General features: G+C 34.1%; 2 protein-coding genes across 2 annotated transcripts; both read right to left on the reverse strand.

Annotated features, from left to right (window-relative positions):
* Positions 1-3319, reverse strand: LOC149492493 (GPI ethanolamine phosphate transferase 1-like; the record flags this gene model as incomplete). Its single annotated transcript, XM_089716643.1, is given in 5 exon segments — positions 1-101; positions 459-752; positions 992-1147; positions 1297-1488; positions 2939-3319. Coding segments are annotated over 5 exon segments (984 nt in total), but the record flags the coding sequence as incomplete, so codon positions are not given.
* Positions 3320-5930: 2611 nt separating this feature from the next.
* Positions 5931-7382, reverse strand: LOC105642083 (Gibberellin-regulated family protein). The gene is made up of 4 exons (XM_089716752.1): positions 7158-7382; positions 7021-7056; positions 6384-6876; positions 5931-6259 (listed from the first exon to the last, which is right to left on the reverse strand). Exons 1-4 carry the CDS (start codon positions 7215-7217, stop codon positions 6075-6077), a joined length of 774 nt encoding a protein of 257 aa, XP_089572878.1. The 5' UTR covers positions 7218-7382; the 3' UTR covers positions 5931-6074.
* Positions 7383-13756: the final 6374 nt, after the last annotated feature.

A 13756-nucleotide genomic window follows, 5' to 3' on the forward strand; every position in this document is an offset into this window, starting at 1 on the left:
AGTGTGGTTTTCGCTCGAAGTTGGCTTGGGATATTTGACACCTGCTCCCCAAACAACAAGAGGAGTATCAGTATTTGAAGGATGCCCGTCTCCATGACTACCTAAGAGTAGAAACATATGTCAGGCTCTATAAATCAGAGGAACTTAGAGAACAGCATTATCAAAGGTCATACATGGATTTAAGCAAAGCATGTAAACTAGTCTACTTTAAGGAATTGAAAACAGATGCATTCTTATCATGCTCAATATTCAAGCCTGTAGAACAAATACTTTGTGGTTAAGTTGTCAATTGGGTGAATTTCAGATTAGGCCAACCAGTCATATTGATTCTCAAATTAGATTTAATTATCATTCTCATTTCCCGAATACTGTCCTCATTACCCAAAAAAAAAAAATTTGATGGATGATGATACACATGGAATTCTCAGGTAGAAATACACATTTTTTCTGAAACAAACCTTTATCACTCATTCCATGATCAGCTGTAAATATATATGCTGTACTATTGTCCTTATAATAATCTTCAAGAAGAGCATAAACGCGTTCTGCTACGTGGTCTACAACCTTGACATTGTTGAGATAGATAGATGAATAGGGCCGATGAGCATGACCATTTGAATCACAGCCAAGTAGATGCAAAAAGACAACAAGCTTATCTTGTAGAAGTAACTCCTTCAATTTTGGATCTTCATTGGACCTATTCAGAAGGCTCTGAAATTGATCAAAAGACCACTCATCCAAAAAGGAAGCATCTGCATTAACACTATTCAACTGATAAAGCATTGAACAAAAGTAAGAAATATAGAATCTGGGCACTAGGACATAAAAATTTTTGGTTCCTTTGATATTATCATATGACTTGAGATAGGTTATAGTAGTCCTTCTAAAATTCTTCTTTATTTCAGTTACATCAGTTTATTAATGTTTGAATAAATAAAAATGAAATAAAATTTCTACGGAAAAGAATTTGTGATTACAGGTTATGACAAACCAGTTGCAAAGTCTTCAAACTCATGAGGGTAGCTCTTCCATGTGCTGTGTGGCAAGGCACCACAGAATATTGGGACAATATCTGGGCTTCCATAAGAAAATGTGTGCCTACTTCGGTTAAAAACGGAATCAAATTCAACTGGATTAGCTTTCCATCCTGTAAATGCAAAAATACCTCTTTAGCAGATGGGTGCAACATCAGCAATCATGCAGTATAAAGCAATATAGTTGATGAAAAAGGAACAAGAATTTGAAGATTTATAATGACTCATTCATTAACATGGTACAGGATGATAAAGTTACCACCTTTTGTGACAGCACTAGGATCCTCATAGAAACCAGCAATTATAGCAACATGCCCAGGCCTTGATTCTGTAGGGGGCCGAGCATGTGAAACTCCCCATCTACCATGGCTTTTAATTATACTTCTCAAAAATGGAGCTCTATAATTTCCCTCCGAATCCGGCTCAAAAAACTTATCAGTGCGTAAACCATCCGCTGCAGCCATTTCAACCAAAGATTTTAACAGAAATATAAGAATAATTCTAAGTAATTAAAAGACCTTGCGGACAAAAAATTGAGAAGAAATATGATAAGAGACCCAATTATTAGTATAGCTTGACACACAACTGACGACTATAAAACAGCTTAGAGCTGTTCAATTCCAGAACCTAGGTCAAATGTAGCCATTTTATGCACAGGAAAATCGAGAACTTCTCTAGGTCAAGGACCTACAATTTCCTGTACAATATCCTCTAGGGGTGTTAAAACGGGTTCGCGTGTCGGGTTCGACACGGATTCGCCTAGCGAGTGACACAATTAGGGTCAACACGAACACGAACCATTTAATAATCGTTTCAAATTTGTCGACATGAACACGACACGAAAATTAGGTAGGTGATACGAACATGACACGTGTAACCTGTCTACTAATATTATAAACAGGTTAAGTGGGTCGTTGACCCATATACAACCCGTGTAACCCGTCTAATATCATAAACAGGTTAAGTGAGTCATGTTGACATGTATATGACCCATGTAACCTACTTATATTATTTTTAAATTTTAACCTATTTAATTCAAATCATATTTAAAAATAATTTTTCATACATAAAATGCATAGATTTTTCAATATTCATGACTGAAATAAAAAAAATATTACTACAACAATAAAGTTTAAATAGATTTTAATTGGAGTATTTGTATTGACACCAAAATTATCTCTTTCCTCTTAAATAAACGGGTCACTTGCTTAACCCGCGTGGCAACCTGCAACACAACACGTTTATATTTGTGTCAAAAATGGGTAACCCGTTTAACTTCTACCCTAACCTGTTTATTTCGCATGTTAGGGTAATCGTGTTCGTGTGTCAGACCCATTTTGACACCCCTAATATCCTCCTCCCCCCAACCCCCACCAAACCAAAAAAAAAAAAAAAAAAAAAAAGAGAGAGAAAAAAAAAGTTGTAGCAGTCTAAGAACTGAAGTTTCTGAGTAAATTTTGAAAATTAAATACTTAAAAAATAAAAATTACAACCAGTAGGGCCAGCAACCGTTTTTATTTTATTAGCATTCCCTGTTCTTCGTAATAAATAAATTATGCTTCAATAAGCAATAAGCAATCTAACATGCCAAACTATGAACTAAAGTTCAAGAAGATCATGCGCTTTTCTCAGTTACTCACATTTAAGATCAAGTTAACTAAAGGTATAACTTAATTAAACAATCCCATCTCGCCAATATTATGTTCTCCTCCTTATATTTATGTTTTATAGTAAATAATTAAAGTGGATATCAAATGGGCAAACCCCATTTCGCACAATTAGCAAATTTCAAACCCAAATTTTCTTAAGAACTGAAATTGATGGAAAAAACATGAAAAATAAACTCACATCTTCATTCATTTAAACATATAATCAAACAGATAGTACTTAATAGCAGATCCTACCTACTAGAAGCACGAGACGTTTCGCTGGAGCCTTGAAGCGAGGTTCGACAGGATCCATGCCATGGACAATTGGGGTTTTGAAGTAGATATCGAAAATGCTTAGCATATAAATTGCGTGAAGGATCACGCCAAGTATTACCAACCATCTCTCTCGTCTCTTTAGCCGTTTCTTTCTTTTAAGAGTTTCTGCTTTTATTCTTTCTCCTTCTTTGATCCCCAAGATCCCATCACTACTAACCATTTCGCTTTTCCTTAGCTTATGCTTGCTTCTGTTTTATGTTTTCTGTTCTTAATTTTCTTGCAGCAAAGTAGTAGTTGGTTGAATGCGAGAAAGATCAAAACTGAACTTGGATCTTGAAAAATCAAAACTAGATCTCGGGACTCTGGTAGAGCATTGGGCTTGATATACCGAAGATGGATCTTATTTTATGGGCCTTGGCTTTTGCATATCTCGGCATCATAGATCTCAAAGTCGCTTAACTCCTATTTTCTTTTTTCTTTTTTATTTTTTATTATGAGCAAACAAAGGTATTAAATTATTTCAATTTCTAATATTTGGTTCGAAAGATTGTAATATCCTTAAAAAAAAAATTTTAACATTTTAGATATATTGTTGATGCCACACGTGTAATTGTAAATATGAATGATTATATTACACATAACTTGTGTCATTTAGCAAAACCCTATTTATTTATGTGTTTTTGCACTCACATCAGAGATGACAAATAAAACACTTTCGACAGCGACGATTTTAAATTTCAAATTTTAAATCCTTAATTTTTATACAACAAATTCATGTGAAGATGCAATCCATTTCGCTTTCTTTTGGCCCCTTTTCCTCGTAATGTAGGGTTAGATTCTAATTTAGCTAATTGAAGTTAAATGTAATGTTTAAGTTAACAAGTTTGAAACCACACATTTCAGTATTGTGAATATAACATCAATGACAAATTTGAAAATTTGCTTCGTTAAATATTCCAAACAATGATTTGAATAATCAAATACATCTACTAAAAACTCATAAGCTAACCTTTCTTTAGAAAAAATTGATAATTCAATAATGAAAAATATAATATGACTATGATTTATTCAGAACAACTCATAAGCTAACCTTTTCTTTAAAGAAAATTGATAATTCATTAATAAAAAATGTAATATGAGTATATCATAATATTTTCATAGCACTAAGAAATATAAATATAAGAAATTAAAATCTTATATTTAGAAATGATTTTGGAAAAAAAATATTTATCTGTCGAGTAAAAAACAAGCTTCTATGTTAACTTTTATATATTGTATTTTTTATTCTATAACAAAAATATATTCTTCCTATTTTTTTTGTAAATGATGAAAATATCATTTCTATGGTCTAACTGCAAAAATCAAACGTTTGGTAAATAAAAAAATGAATAAATCCACATCAAGCCCATTAGCCCAGCATTTTTATGTTTATCACTTTGGTAGTCTGACATTGCTTTCTATTATTATATCATTTAGTTTTAAACAGGCCATTTTTCAAGTTTAAGAAATATTTTTTTATCGAAATTTAAATGAGCTACACAACAGAAAACATTATAACGAAAGATCGCTCATTTACCTTATAAACTTTCTCCAATTTACCTTATAAACCTTCTCCAACCGCCGTGAAATTTGAATCAGATATCTCTTAATGGTATATTCTTGAGGACCTTTAATAATAATAATAATAATTTTTAATAAAATTAAAGTGAGACTATTTAGAAGTGTACAACATAAAATTTCTTCCTCAATATAATTAAACAATCACAAACTGGCAGAACAATTTTATTAATATAACATAATTAAACAATCTAACAAACACATGAACTCATTAATTATCAAAAAAAACAACGCAGAAATTAGTTCACCAATTTAAGCACCAAAAATAAAACAGCAAAACCCACAAATCCAATCACCATAAATGGCAAAAAAGCAAGGGAGCTTGCATTAGTAGCAGGTGCTGGAGCTAAGCCAGGAGTTCCCACTTTGTGTTTCTAATTTCCTCTTTATATAGGAATTTAAGAGGTGGAACGTGTATAAGCACATAACTTTCTTGGATGATGAAACCTATCAATATGCTTTCGACCTTTTGGATAGTGGTTTATGATATAATACGAGCCTAAGGAAAAAACAAAAGAAATTTCATAAAAGATGCATTCATATATTTCCTTTTTAAAGTGTTTATTTTATTCCAACGTATAAATCGTTTTGAATATTCTAAAAAATAATAAATAATATTTTTTCAATATTATCCTTATTTTATTTGATTGGTTATCCATTTCCATTTCATATTGATTTCCGATTGAATATATAAGTCGAGTAGAAGTAAAATGAATCTTTAGTTTTGGATTTAATTTTATTTATTAAACAATTCAACTCATACAGAGCCCCTAACCACACCAGGTTTCTCCAAAAGCTTAACTGTGCTAAGCCCTATGGCGAAATGAAAAAATAATTAATTGCTGGGCTAGCAGTGTCTTGCTGGTGGTAATTGCAGAGGAAATAAATACGCAGATGACAAAGTGGTTTTTAACCAAGCATTTTGGCTAGTGGAAGATATAATAGAAGCATAGTTATTATTGCTAATCTTTGAGCATCAATTTATACTAATAGAATATCAAAGTTAATTTCATATCAATAATGAAAAGATTTGAAGAGTTTAAAACTTTAACATATTTGAAAAATCATTGATCTATGCTTCACTTGCAGCTCGATCTATATTATTTTGATCTATGATTTCTTTTCTTGTTTTCTTCTGGTAGTTTAGTTACAGTGGAAATGGTTTAAACTCGAAATCTTATAATACTTTATATGCAATTTTAAACCTGACCGTTTATATATTACTGAAACAACAACATATATTAATATCTGCAATCAGCATTTAAAACTCAAGGAAACAGCTACCTAAGCACAGACTTGCCTCAGTACAATATTTATAACACTGATTGCTCAATTAATATATACTACCTGCATCTAACGCCAGAAACAGAAACAAGAACATTTATTTCTTTTTCTCCATTAGAGACTTGAAACTTAAATAACAATTAGAAAGATATATTTCATTTATCTATAACTATAATATATATGAAGAGAGAAGTAGTTTTAGTTTCTTGAAATTTCAAGGGCACTTGGGTTTGTTGCCACGAGTAGTCATGTTAGTGTAGCACTTGCCACATTTTTCTCTGTTACCGTAAGTTCCTGGGGGCACACATTTGCACCTGTCACAGCATGTCATGCAAGCTCTTTCACAGATGTTTTTTCTTGAATGTAATTTGCATCTTTCTGCACATAGTGGGAGGCAATCTGCAACCAACAGAATTAATCTTCAACACCCATTTTCACTCGCAATGTATAAAATAAGAAAAATTCAAACTTTTTCATGATGTGTACCAAATATAACATTTAAGCTTCAATTTCTATGCGTTACCTGCTCTTGTTCTAACCGGAGGGGGCATTGGTGAACCAGATGGTGGCGTCACTGGTGGCTTATATGCTGGTGGTGTTGGAGTGGTGGGTGGTTTGGTTACTGGTGCAGGACTACTTGGTGGCTTGGTTAGTGGTGGTGAAGGAGTGGGGGGTTTGGTCACTGGCGGGGTAGCAACTGGTGGCTTGACGACTGGTGGGGTAGGAGTTGGTGGCTTGACCACTGGTGGAGAAGAAACTGGTGGCTTGACGACCGGTGTGGTAGGAGTTGGTGGCTTGACCACTGGTGGAGAAGAAACTGGTGGCTTGACTACCGGGGGACTAGGTTTCACCACTGGTGGATTAGTGATGGGTGGCTTGACCACTGGTGGAGAATAAACTGGTGGCTTGACTACCGGCGGACTAGGTTTCACTACTGGTGGATTAGTGATGGGTGGCTTGACCACTGGTGGTGCAGGGGCTGGTGTTGGAGCTACTACTACTCTGGAATAAAAAGCCTGTAATCAATATTAAAATGCAGTCTTATTTAGAGATCAAAAACACATTTAGAAGCTTGAAATGAACTGCCATTCACAAATCACAGTATATTAACCAGAAAAATAAGTTGCAAGAACAGTGCATTAAATAATAAAAAAAATAACCTCTTCCTTGAACTCATCAACACTAGGGTATGAAGCCTACAATGTAAAGAAAACCAAAAAGAAAAATTTAGAAACCCATTAACACAAATGCAATGACAGAGAGAAAAGCAGTAACATTGATAAGGACACAGCCATACCATTGAAGAAGTAACAGAGAGAAAAGCAGCCGCCAGAAAGAACACACTTTTGGAAGCCATTGTGGATGATGAGAAGCAAGGAGTTGAAACTAGAAAGTGCCGGTTCAAGTAGAAGCAAAGCAAGAAAAGCGTATAAATAGATAAGTTTGAAGAAGAAAAAAGAATAGAATAATAGATGGATATATTTTAGAAGAAGAGAGCGTGGGGTTGGTTCAATTAAATGTGAACGCCAGCTATGACTGATCACTGAGACATCACTTATGGGCAGCAGACCAAAATCTGACCAAACGACTGTGTCTTCAATAATTAATTGGCTGTATAGTTTTATCTATCTAGATATTCACTGCTCACTCTCTGTAATCTCTGTATCGATCGTATATATTTCTATTAACCGGTAAACGAGGTCTCTTTTGTTTATTTATTTGATACTTGGAAACGAAGCTTAGGTAGCTGCAATTTCATGGTTTTTAGACTTTCATTTGTTTAATTTATCAATTTGCTTTGGTGAGTTTCGCCATTGAACTCCACATGCCTATATAGTTAGAGCATGTGGTGCTAGCCAGCAGCAGCTGCCTACTAGGCACAGCGAAATGTTTATTTATTTATTTTTTAAGTAGAATTAAGAGATGTAATTGAGGAGGTAAAAGTTAAAACTTTTTATGCATGTTATGAGAATTAAATTTGTATTTTATTTTTAAAGAGATTGATTTTATTTTAATTTGGTATTTTTAATTCATATTCTCGGTATTTTATTTATTTTATTATATATATATATATATATATATATATATATATATATATATATGTGTGTGTGTGATTTTTCATGGTAAATTTTATATAAATTGAAGATTAATTAAAATACTTTCAAATATCCTAAATATATAAATTTATAATTAAATATTATAATTACAACAAAATCATATAATTATTAAATTTCAAAACTAACATAAACATAAAATGTTAATATTTTTATTAAATTATTCAATTATAATTTTGTGATAAAAGAAAAATAATATATGTCCATGTAATAATTCATTAATTTTCTGTGTTATATTCGTATTTTTTGAAATTTAAACAATAATTAAGAAATTATGAACTCGAACCTATTTGAATATCGAAGTATCTAAGATTAATTATGCAATATTATTAAGTCTTCAATAACATATAATTCAAATTTAAATTAAGTTTGATTTTCATATTAAGCTCATAATTTATTACGTTTAATTTGATTAATTCGAACAAATTCTGATTTATTCATGAACCAAAAGCCTCATCAAACTAAAATTATAAATTTAATATTATCTTTTCAATCAACTAATAATATATCATCTCAATATTATATATATCTATATAGCCAATGAGAGAAGAAAATACAGTTAGGGATGAAAAATTTTCAAATCTAGCAAGACAAAATTAAAAAATTTACTGTTTTAAAGTAAAATTGAAAATATTCTATATTTTATAGAATAAAATTGTAAAAAAATTTTGGGTTAGAAGCTAGAGCCATCCCTGATACATTTCTCTGGAGTTTGCTAATAGCTATTTTATATATTAAAATTTTCATTTTAGGTTTAATTAATTTTATTTTTATGATAAATATCGTAAAATTTAGAAATTATTATTTATATAATATTAATATATTTTTGTTTACAAATTTCTGAATTTAAGAATATAAATTGTTAATTTATATTAAATTTTATTTAATTTAACAAGTGAATATCAATCGATTTGAACAACTCACAGATCGTTTTCCAGTTCTACTTCTACCTAAGCCTAGAATATAAAATAAAAGCGGTGCCGGTGCATATATATTACACGTGACTTCACATGTCTTGTCATAGACAAAAGTCAATATAATCGATCCTGCTGGATTCATTGGGTTGGGTGTTGGTCTAGAAACATCTGTTTTAGTCCTTCAATTTATTATTAATTTCATTATTAATCCCCAGTTATTCCTTTGCTTTGCATCCTAGTCCGTCGCACGACTTCTCTTTTCTATTAAACCGTTAGGGGACAAAAAAGCTAGATAAAATATTATTGCCAAACAAGCCTCAAGCCTAACGTTTTGCATCCCTTGATCTAACCTCTCCCTATGGCACCACCACCGCCACCGTTAATGCTTCCACCATAATCATCACAAACAGCGCCACCTTCACAATCAACTCTGCTGTGCTGAAAATGACCATCACCATCACATCTCGACATCTCCATTGGCATCCATAAAATTTAAAAATCAAAGAATGAAAGCAACTATGCCCGATAGTGAGGTGGAAAGGGCATCTGAAGGACCTTTTCTTTAGACAAATGTACTTAATATATTGTTCATGTCAAACGTTAAAAGATGTGTAATTTCAGCAGCTGGCATTTGGTTGTGGAGAAGTTGGACAATGTTTTTCGAATCTCAACTAAACCAGGTCCCTCCACTCCCATTATATTTGTGTCTCCTTTGATGGGTTTATCGGTCATAAATTCCATCTTATACAAAAATATATTTATTCAAAAGAAAATAATAGTTTAATAGAAATAATTATGAAAGTTGAGCTTCTCAAAAATGCTTTTAGCCACTTTTTATTGTCCATCACAAACATGTTTAACTATATATATATATATATATATATATATATATATATATTATTTTTATCAATATGAACACGAGTACTTTTTCGATATAAATTATCGGTGTCCGAATCTTATTAGGAGAGACTATTTAATTCAGTTTGAGATTTAATCAGTTAAAACTCTTTACTTTGTTTATAGTTGCATTTAATTGGATCGAATTCAAAAATTCTTTCCCCTTACTTAGTATTCATTATCAACTGAACCACACCCTAGATTTGGACACGAGTACTTTGTTGCTTGCTAAGCTTAATAGGTAGGTGGGACATGAGTGCTTTAGAAGCAAGTTAATTAAATCGTACAAAAAGCTTGTAGAAATGGGTTTTTTTAATTGCTAATTGAAGTTATCACTCATCACTCTAATCCAATCAAGTTTATTATATTAACTAAGAGAAATAATTATTTAATCCCTTGCCTATAGATATAATTACAACTTTATCTGCGATAGATCAAGATATTCATAATCGATCCCTCGATGACAAGGAAGAGGAGGGTCTTTCCTTCAACATTGCTCCGGTCATCGCTGATCAAGGTTTTGAATTCTGTCTCGTCGGGATGTTTCTTACATACAGCCCGATTAATTTTATCTCGATGAAATCTGTGTTAGTAGATCTGTGGCATCCTCTTGGGGGCATTACGATTATTGATATTGGAGCAAAAAGATTTCTTTTTCGGTTCTATAATCAGGTGGATATGGATCGTACCGTTGATGGTGCTCCGTGGTTGTTCAATAAAAACCTCTTGGTGCGGAGTAAGATTAAACCAGATGAAGACCCTTTGAGGATTCCTTTGATTACAGCTGATGTTTGGGTGATTGTGAATAATTTGAAGCCTGGGTTTATGCGTGAAGAGGTTGCGAAATCGTTAGGAGATTTTGTTGGCAAATTTGTGAGCAATGATGCAAAATACTTGACTGAATCTGCCGAACTGGAAGATTATTCCATGCGAATCAGAACTACTCTGGACATTCGTCAACCGTTACGAAGAAAGAAGAAGCTTTTAGATGTAAAAAGGGAAGCTTTTTATGTCTGGTTTTCGTATGAAAGAATTTTTGTCTTTTGCTATCTATGTGGATTGCTTGGCCACACAGATTCGTACTGTGAAATCCGTTTGAGGAAGAAATCGGATGAACTGATTTTTGGTTGGGATGAATGGCTCCGGGCTTTCCCTCGCCGGAATCGTCGAGCTCCTAGTCAATGGCTGTGTGAAAATGGTAAGCCTCAAATTAGGCCATGGAACGCGGCGGGTTTGAAGGCAGGAGTTACGGCAAGGGATGATTCTCGTTCGTTATATTCCCAGATTTATCGCAATTCACTTTTTGGAAATAATTCGAATTTGAATGGTGAAGGTGATGATTTCAGATTGATTGAGACTGAATCGATGGGAAGAATGAGTATCGATGGGCTTGAGGATGATAGTGGGCCTATTATACATGGTGATCCAAAGAAGAGGCCCAGAAGTGATAAAAATGATAAAAATAAATCACCACCAGCTAATATTTCTTTGACAAACGATTTATTAGGTGGAAATCAAGTTGGCAGCAATGCTCCAGCTTCTAAGATATCGGCTGATCCCGTGAAGCGGGATAGCCGGAAGCAATGAGGATAATAAGTTGGAACTGCCGAGGCATTGGCAACCCTCAGGCAGTTAGAGTGCTGAATGATCTGGTTACTAATTATAAACCTGACATTGTCTTTTTATTGGAAACCCGTATGCATGCTAGTCGGTTAGAGGAAGTTAGAGTGCTTATCTCTTTTGATAATTGTTTTTGTGTGGATAGAGTGGGGTTAGGTGGTGGGCTTTGTTTGTATTGGAAGTCCCATGTGGACTTAACCTTATTGTCATTTTCTAATAATTTTGTCGATTGCAAAATAAATGATAATGGAACTTTTTGGAGGTACACTGGGTTTTATGGCTTTCCCGAATCTAATAGAAGGAGGGCTTCTTGGGATCTCTTACGCTCTTTGGCAATCCGTTCGTCCCTTCCGTGGCTTATTTCGGGGGATTTCAACGATACTATGTTGGGTTGTGAGAAATTGGGGGGGCCTCCTAGGCCTAATTTTCTTTTAAATGGGTGGGTTCAAAGAAGCAGTTTCTGAAGCTGGGCTAGTGGATATTGTTTCTTCAGGCCCATTTTTTACTTGGTTTGGGACTAATCCAAATGGTCAAAAGATCCAATAGAAACTTGATAGGGCTATGGGCAACATTGACTTTGCTTTTTTATTTCCTAATGCTGCTTCCACTGTTCTTGTTACACCCATTTCAGACCATTATGCCATTTTTGTTGATGTCTCTCCTTCGTTTCACGATGGTCCTACAAATCGGTCATTTTGGTTTGACAATTCATGGCTTATTGAAGATGGGTTTGAGATGGTGGTGCGTGACTGTTGGGAGGGGCTGGGTAATACGGATTTTATGGAGAGAAAGGAAACGTTAATTTCTACAATCAAATTGTGGGGAAGGAGGTGGAATCATCATTTTTGGGGGAGAAGGAGGATTATTGTTAGACAATTTGAAATTCTTGGGGGCGTAGCAGATGGTTCAGAAGTTTCAAGGCTTAAGGAAGAGTGGAATGAAATTCTTCTAACTGAAGAAATTAGAAGGAAGCAGCAAGCCAAACTCTTTTGGTATACAAATGGTGACAAAAATTCTAAATTCTTCCATAAGCATATTAAAGGACGCCGTGCTTTGAACAAGGTGAAGTTATTGAAGTCTGAGGATGGGCAAGTGTTATCTGATTTGGGAGATATGTCAGATTTAGTGCAGAATTATTTTGAGAAGCTATTTAAAAGTAGCAGTATAGCAGATTATAGCAGGTTGTTAGGAATTACGAGTCATGTTGTTTCAAATGAGGATTCGGCTTTCTTGGTTGAGCCTTTTCGCGAAGAGGAATTTCACGAGGCATTGTTTAGTATGCATCCGGATAAAGCTCCTGGTCCGGACGGGCTAAATCCTGCGTTTCTTCAGAAATATTGGCACATTCTTGGAGATGATATCTTTAAAACAGGCTCGACTTGGCTTCAGAAAGGTACATTTCCCCCTGCCCTAACTTTAACTAATATTGTGCTCATTCCTAAAATTGCTGCTCCGGAAAGTGTGAAAGACTTTAGGCCTATTGCTTTATGTAATGTGCTATATAAGATTGTATCGAAAGTTCTAGCGAATAGGCTTAAAAGAATCCTCCCACACATCATTGCTATCAATCAATCTGCTTTTGTTCCTAATCGACTAATTACAGATAATGTTTGTATGGCTTTTGAGACTGTTCATAATTTGAAGAATAGAAGTTCAGGAGACCTTGGCTATTGTGAGTTAAAAATTGAGATTAGCAAGGCCTATGATAGAGTGGATTGGAGTTATCTGAAGGCTATGTTGATTACTATGGGTTTTCCTGCGATGTGGGTTCAGTGGATGACTATGTGTTTTTCAAATGTCAGCTATATGATTAATTTGAACGGCTCTTTAGTGGGGCCAGTTGTTCCTGGTAGAGGTCTTCGTCAAGGGGATCCGATATCGCCCTATCTTTTTCTTATTTGTGCTGAAGGGCTTACCACTCTTTTTAGGGATGCCAAAAATAGAAGATTATTACATGGTTGCAGTGTGGGTAGGGGTTGTCCGCGGGTTTCTCACCTGTTATTTGCAGATGATTCTCTTCTCTTTTTTGAAGCTAATGTGGCAGAAGCAAATGTTGTCAAGAATATTTTGTTGGAATACGAATTAGCTTCAAGACAATCTGTAAACTTTCAAAAATCTGGTATCCTGTTCAGTCCGTGTGTTCGCAGGGAGGTTATAGCTACCATTACGACTTTGTTGGGAGTTACTTGCTCACTTGGTAGTGGGTCTTATTTGGGACTTCCCTCACTTATTGGTCGTAATAAAAAACAGATTTTCAGCTTTATTAAAGACAAGCTTTGGAAGCGGATTAACAGTTGGAACAACAGGTTTCTTTCGAGAGCCGGTCGTGAGGTTTTGATCAAATCTGT

Source organism: Jatropha curcas, chromosome 11, assembly GCF_041381405.1.
Source record: "Jatropha curcas cultivar XTBG-Jc1 chromosome 11, XTBG_Jcur_1.0, whole genome shotgun sequence".
Lineage (NCBI taxonomy): Eukaryota > Viridiplantae > Streptophyta > Magnoliopsida > Malpighiales > Euphorbiaceae > Jatropha > Jatropha curcas.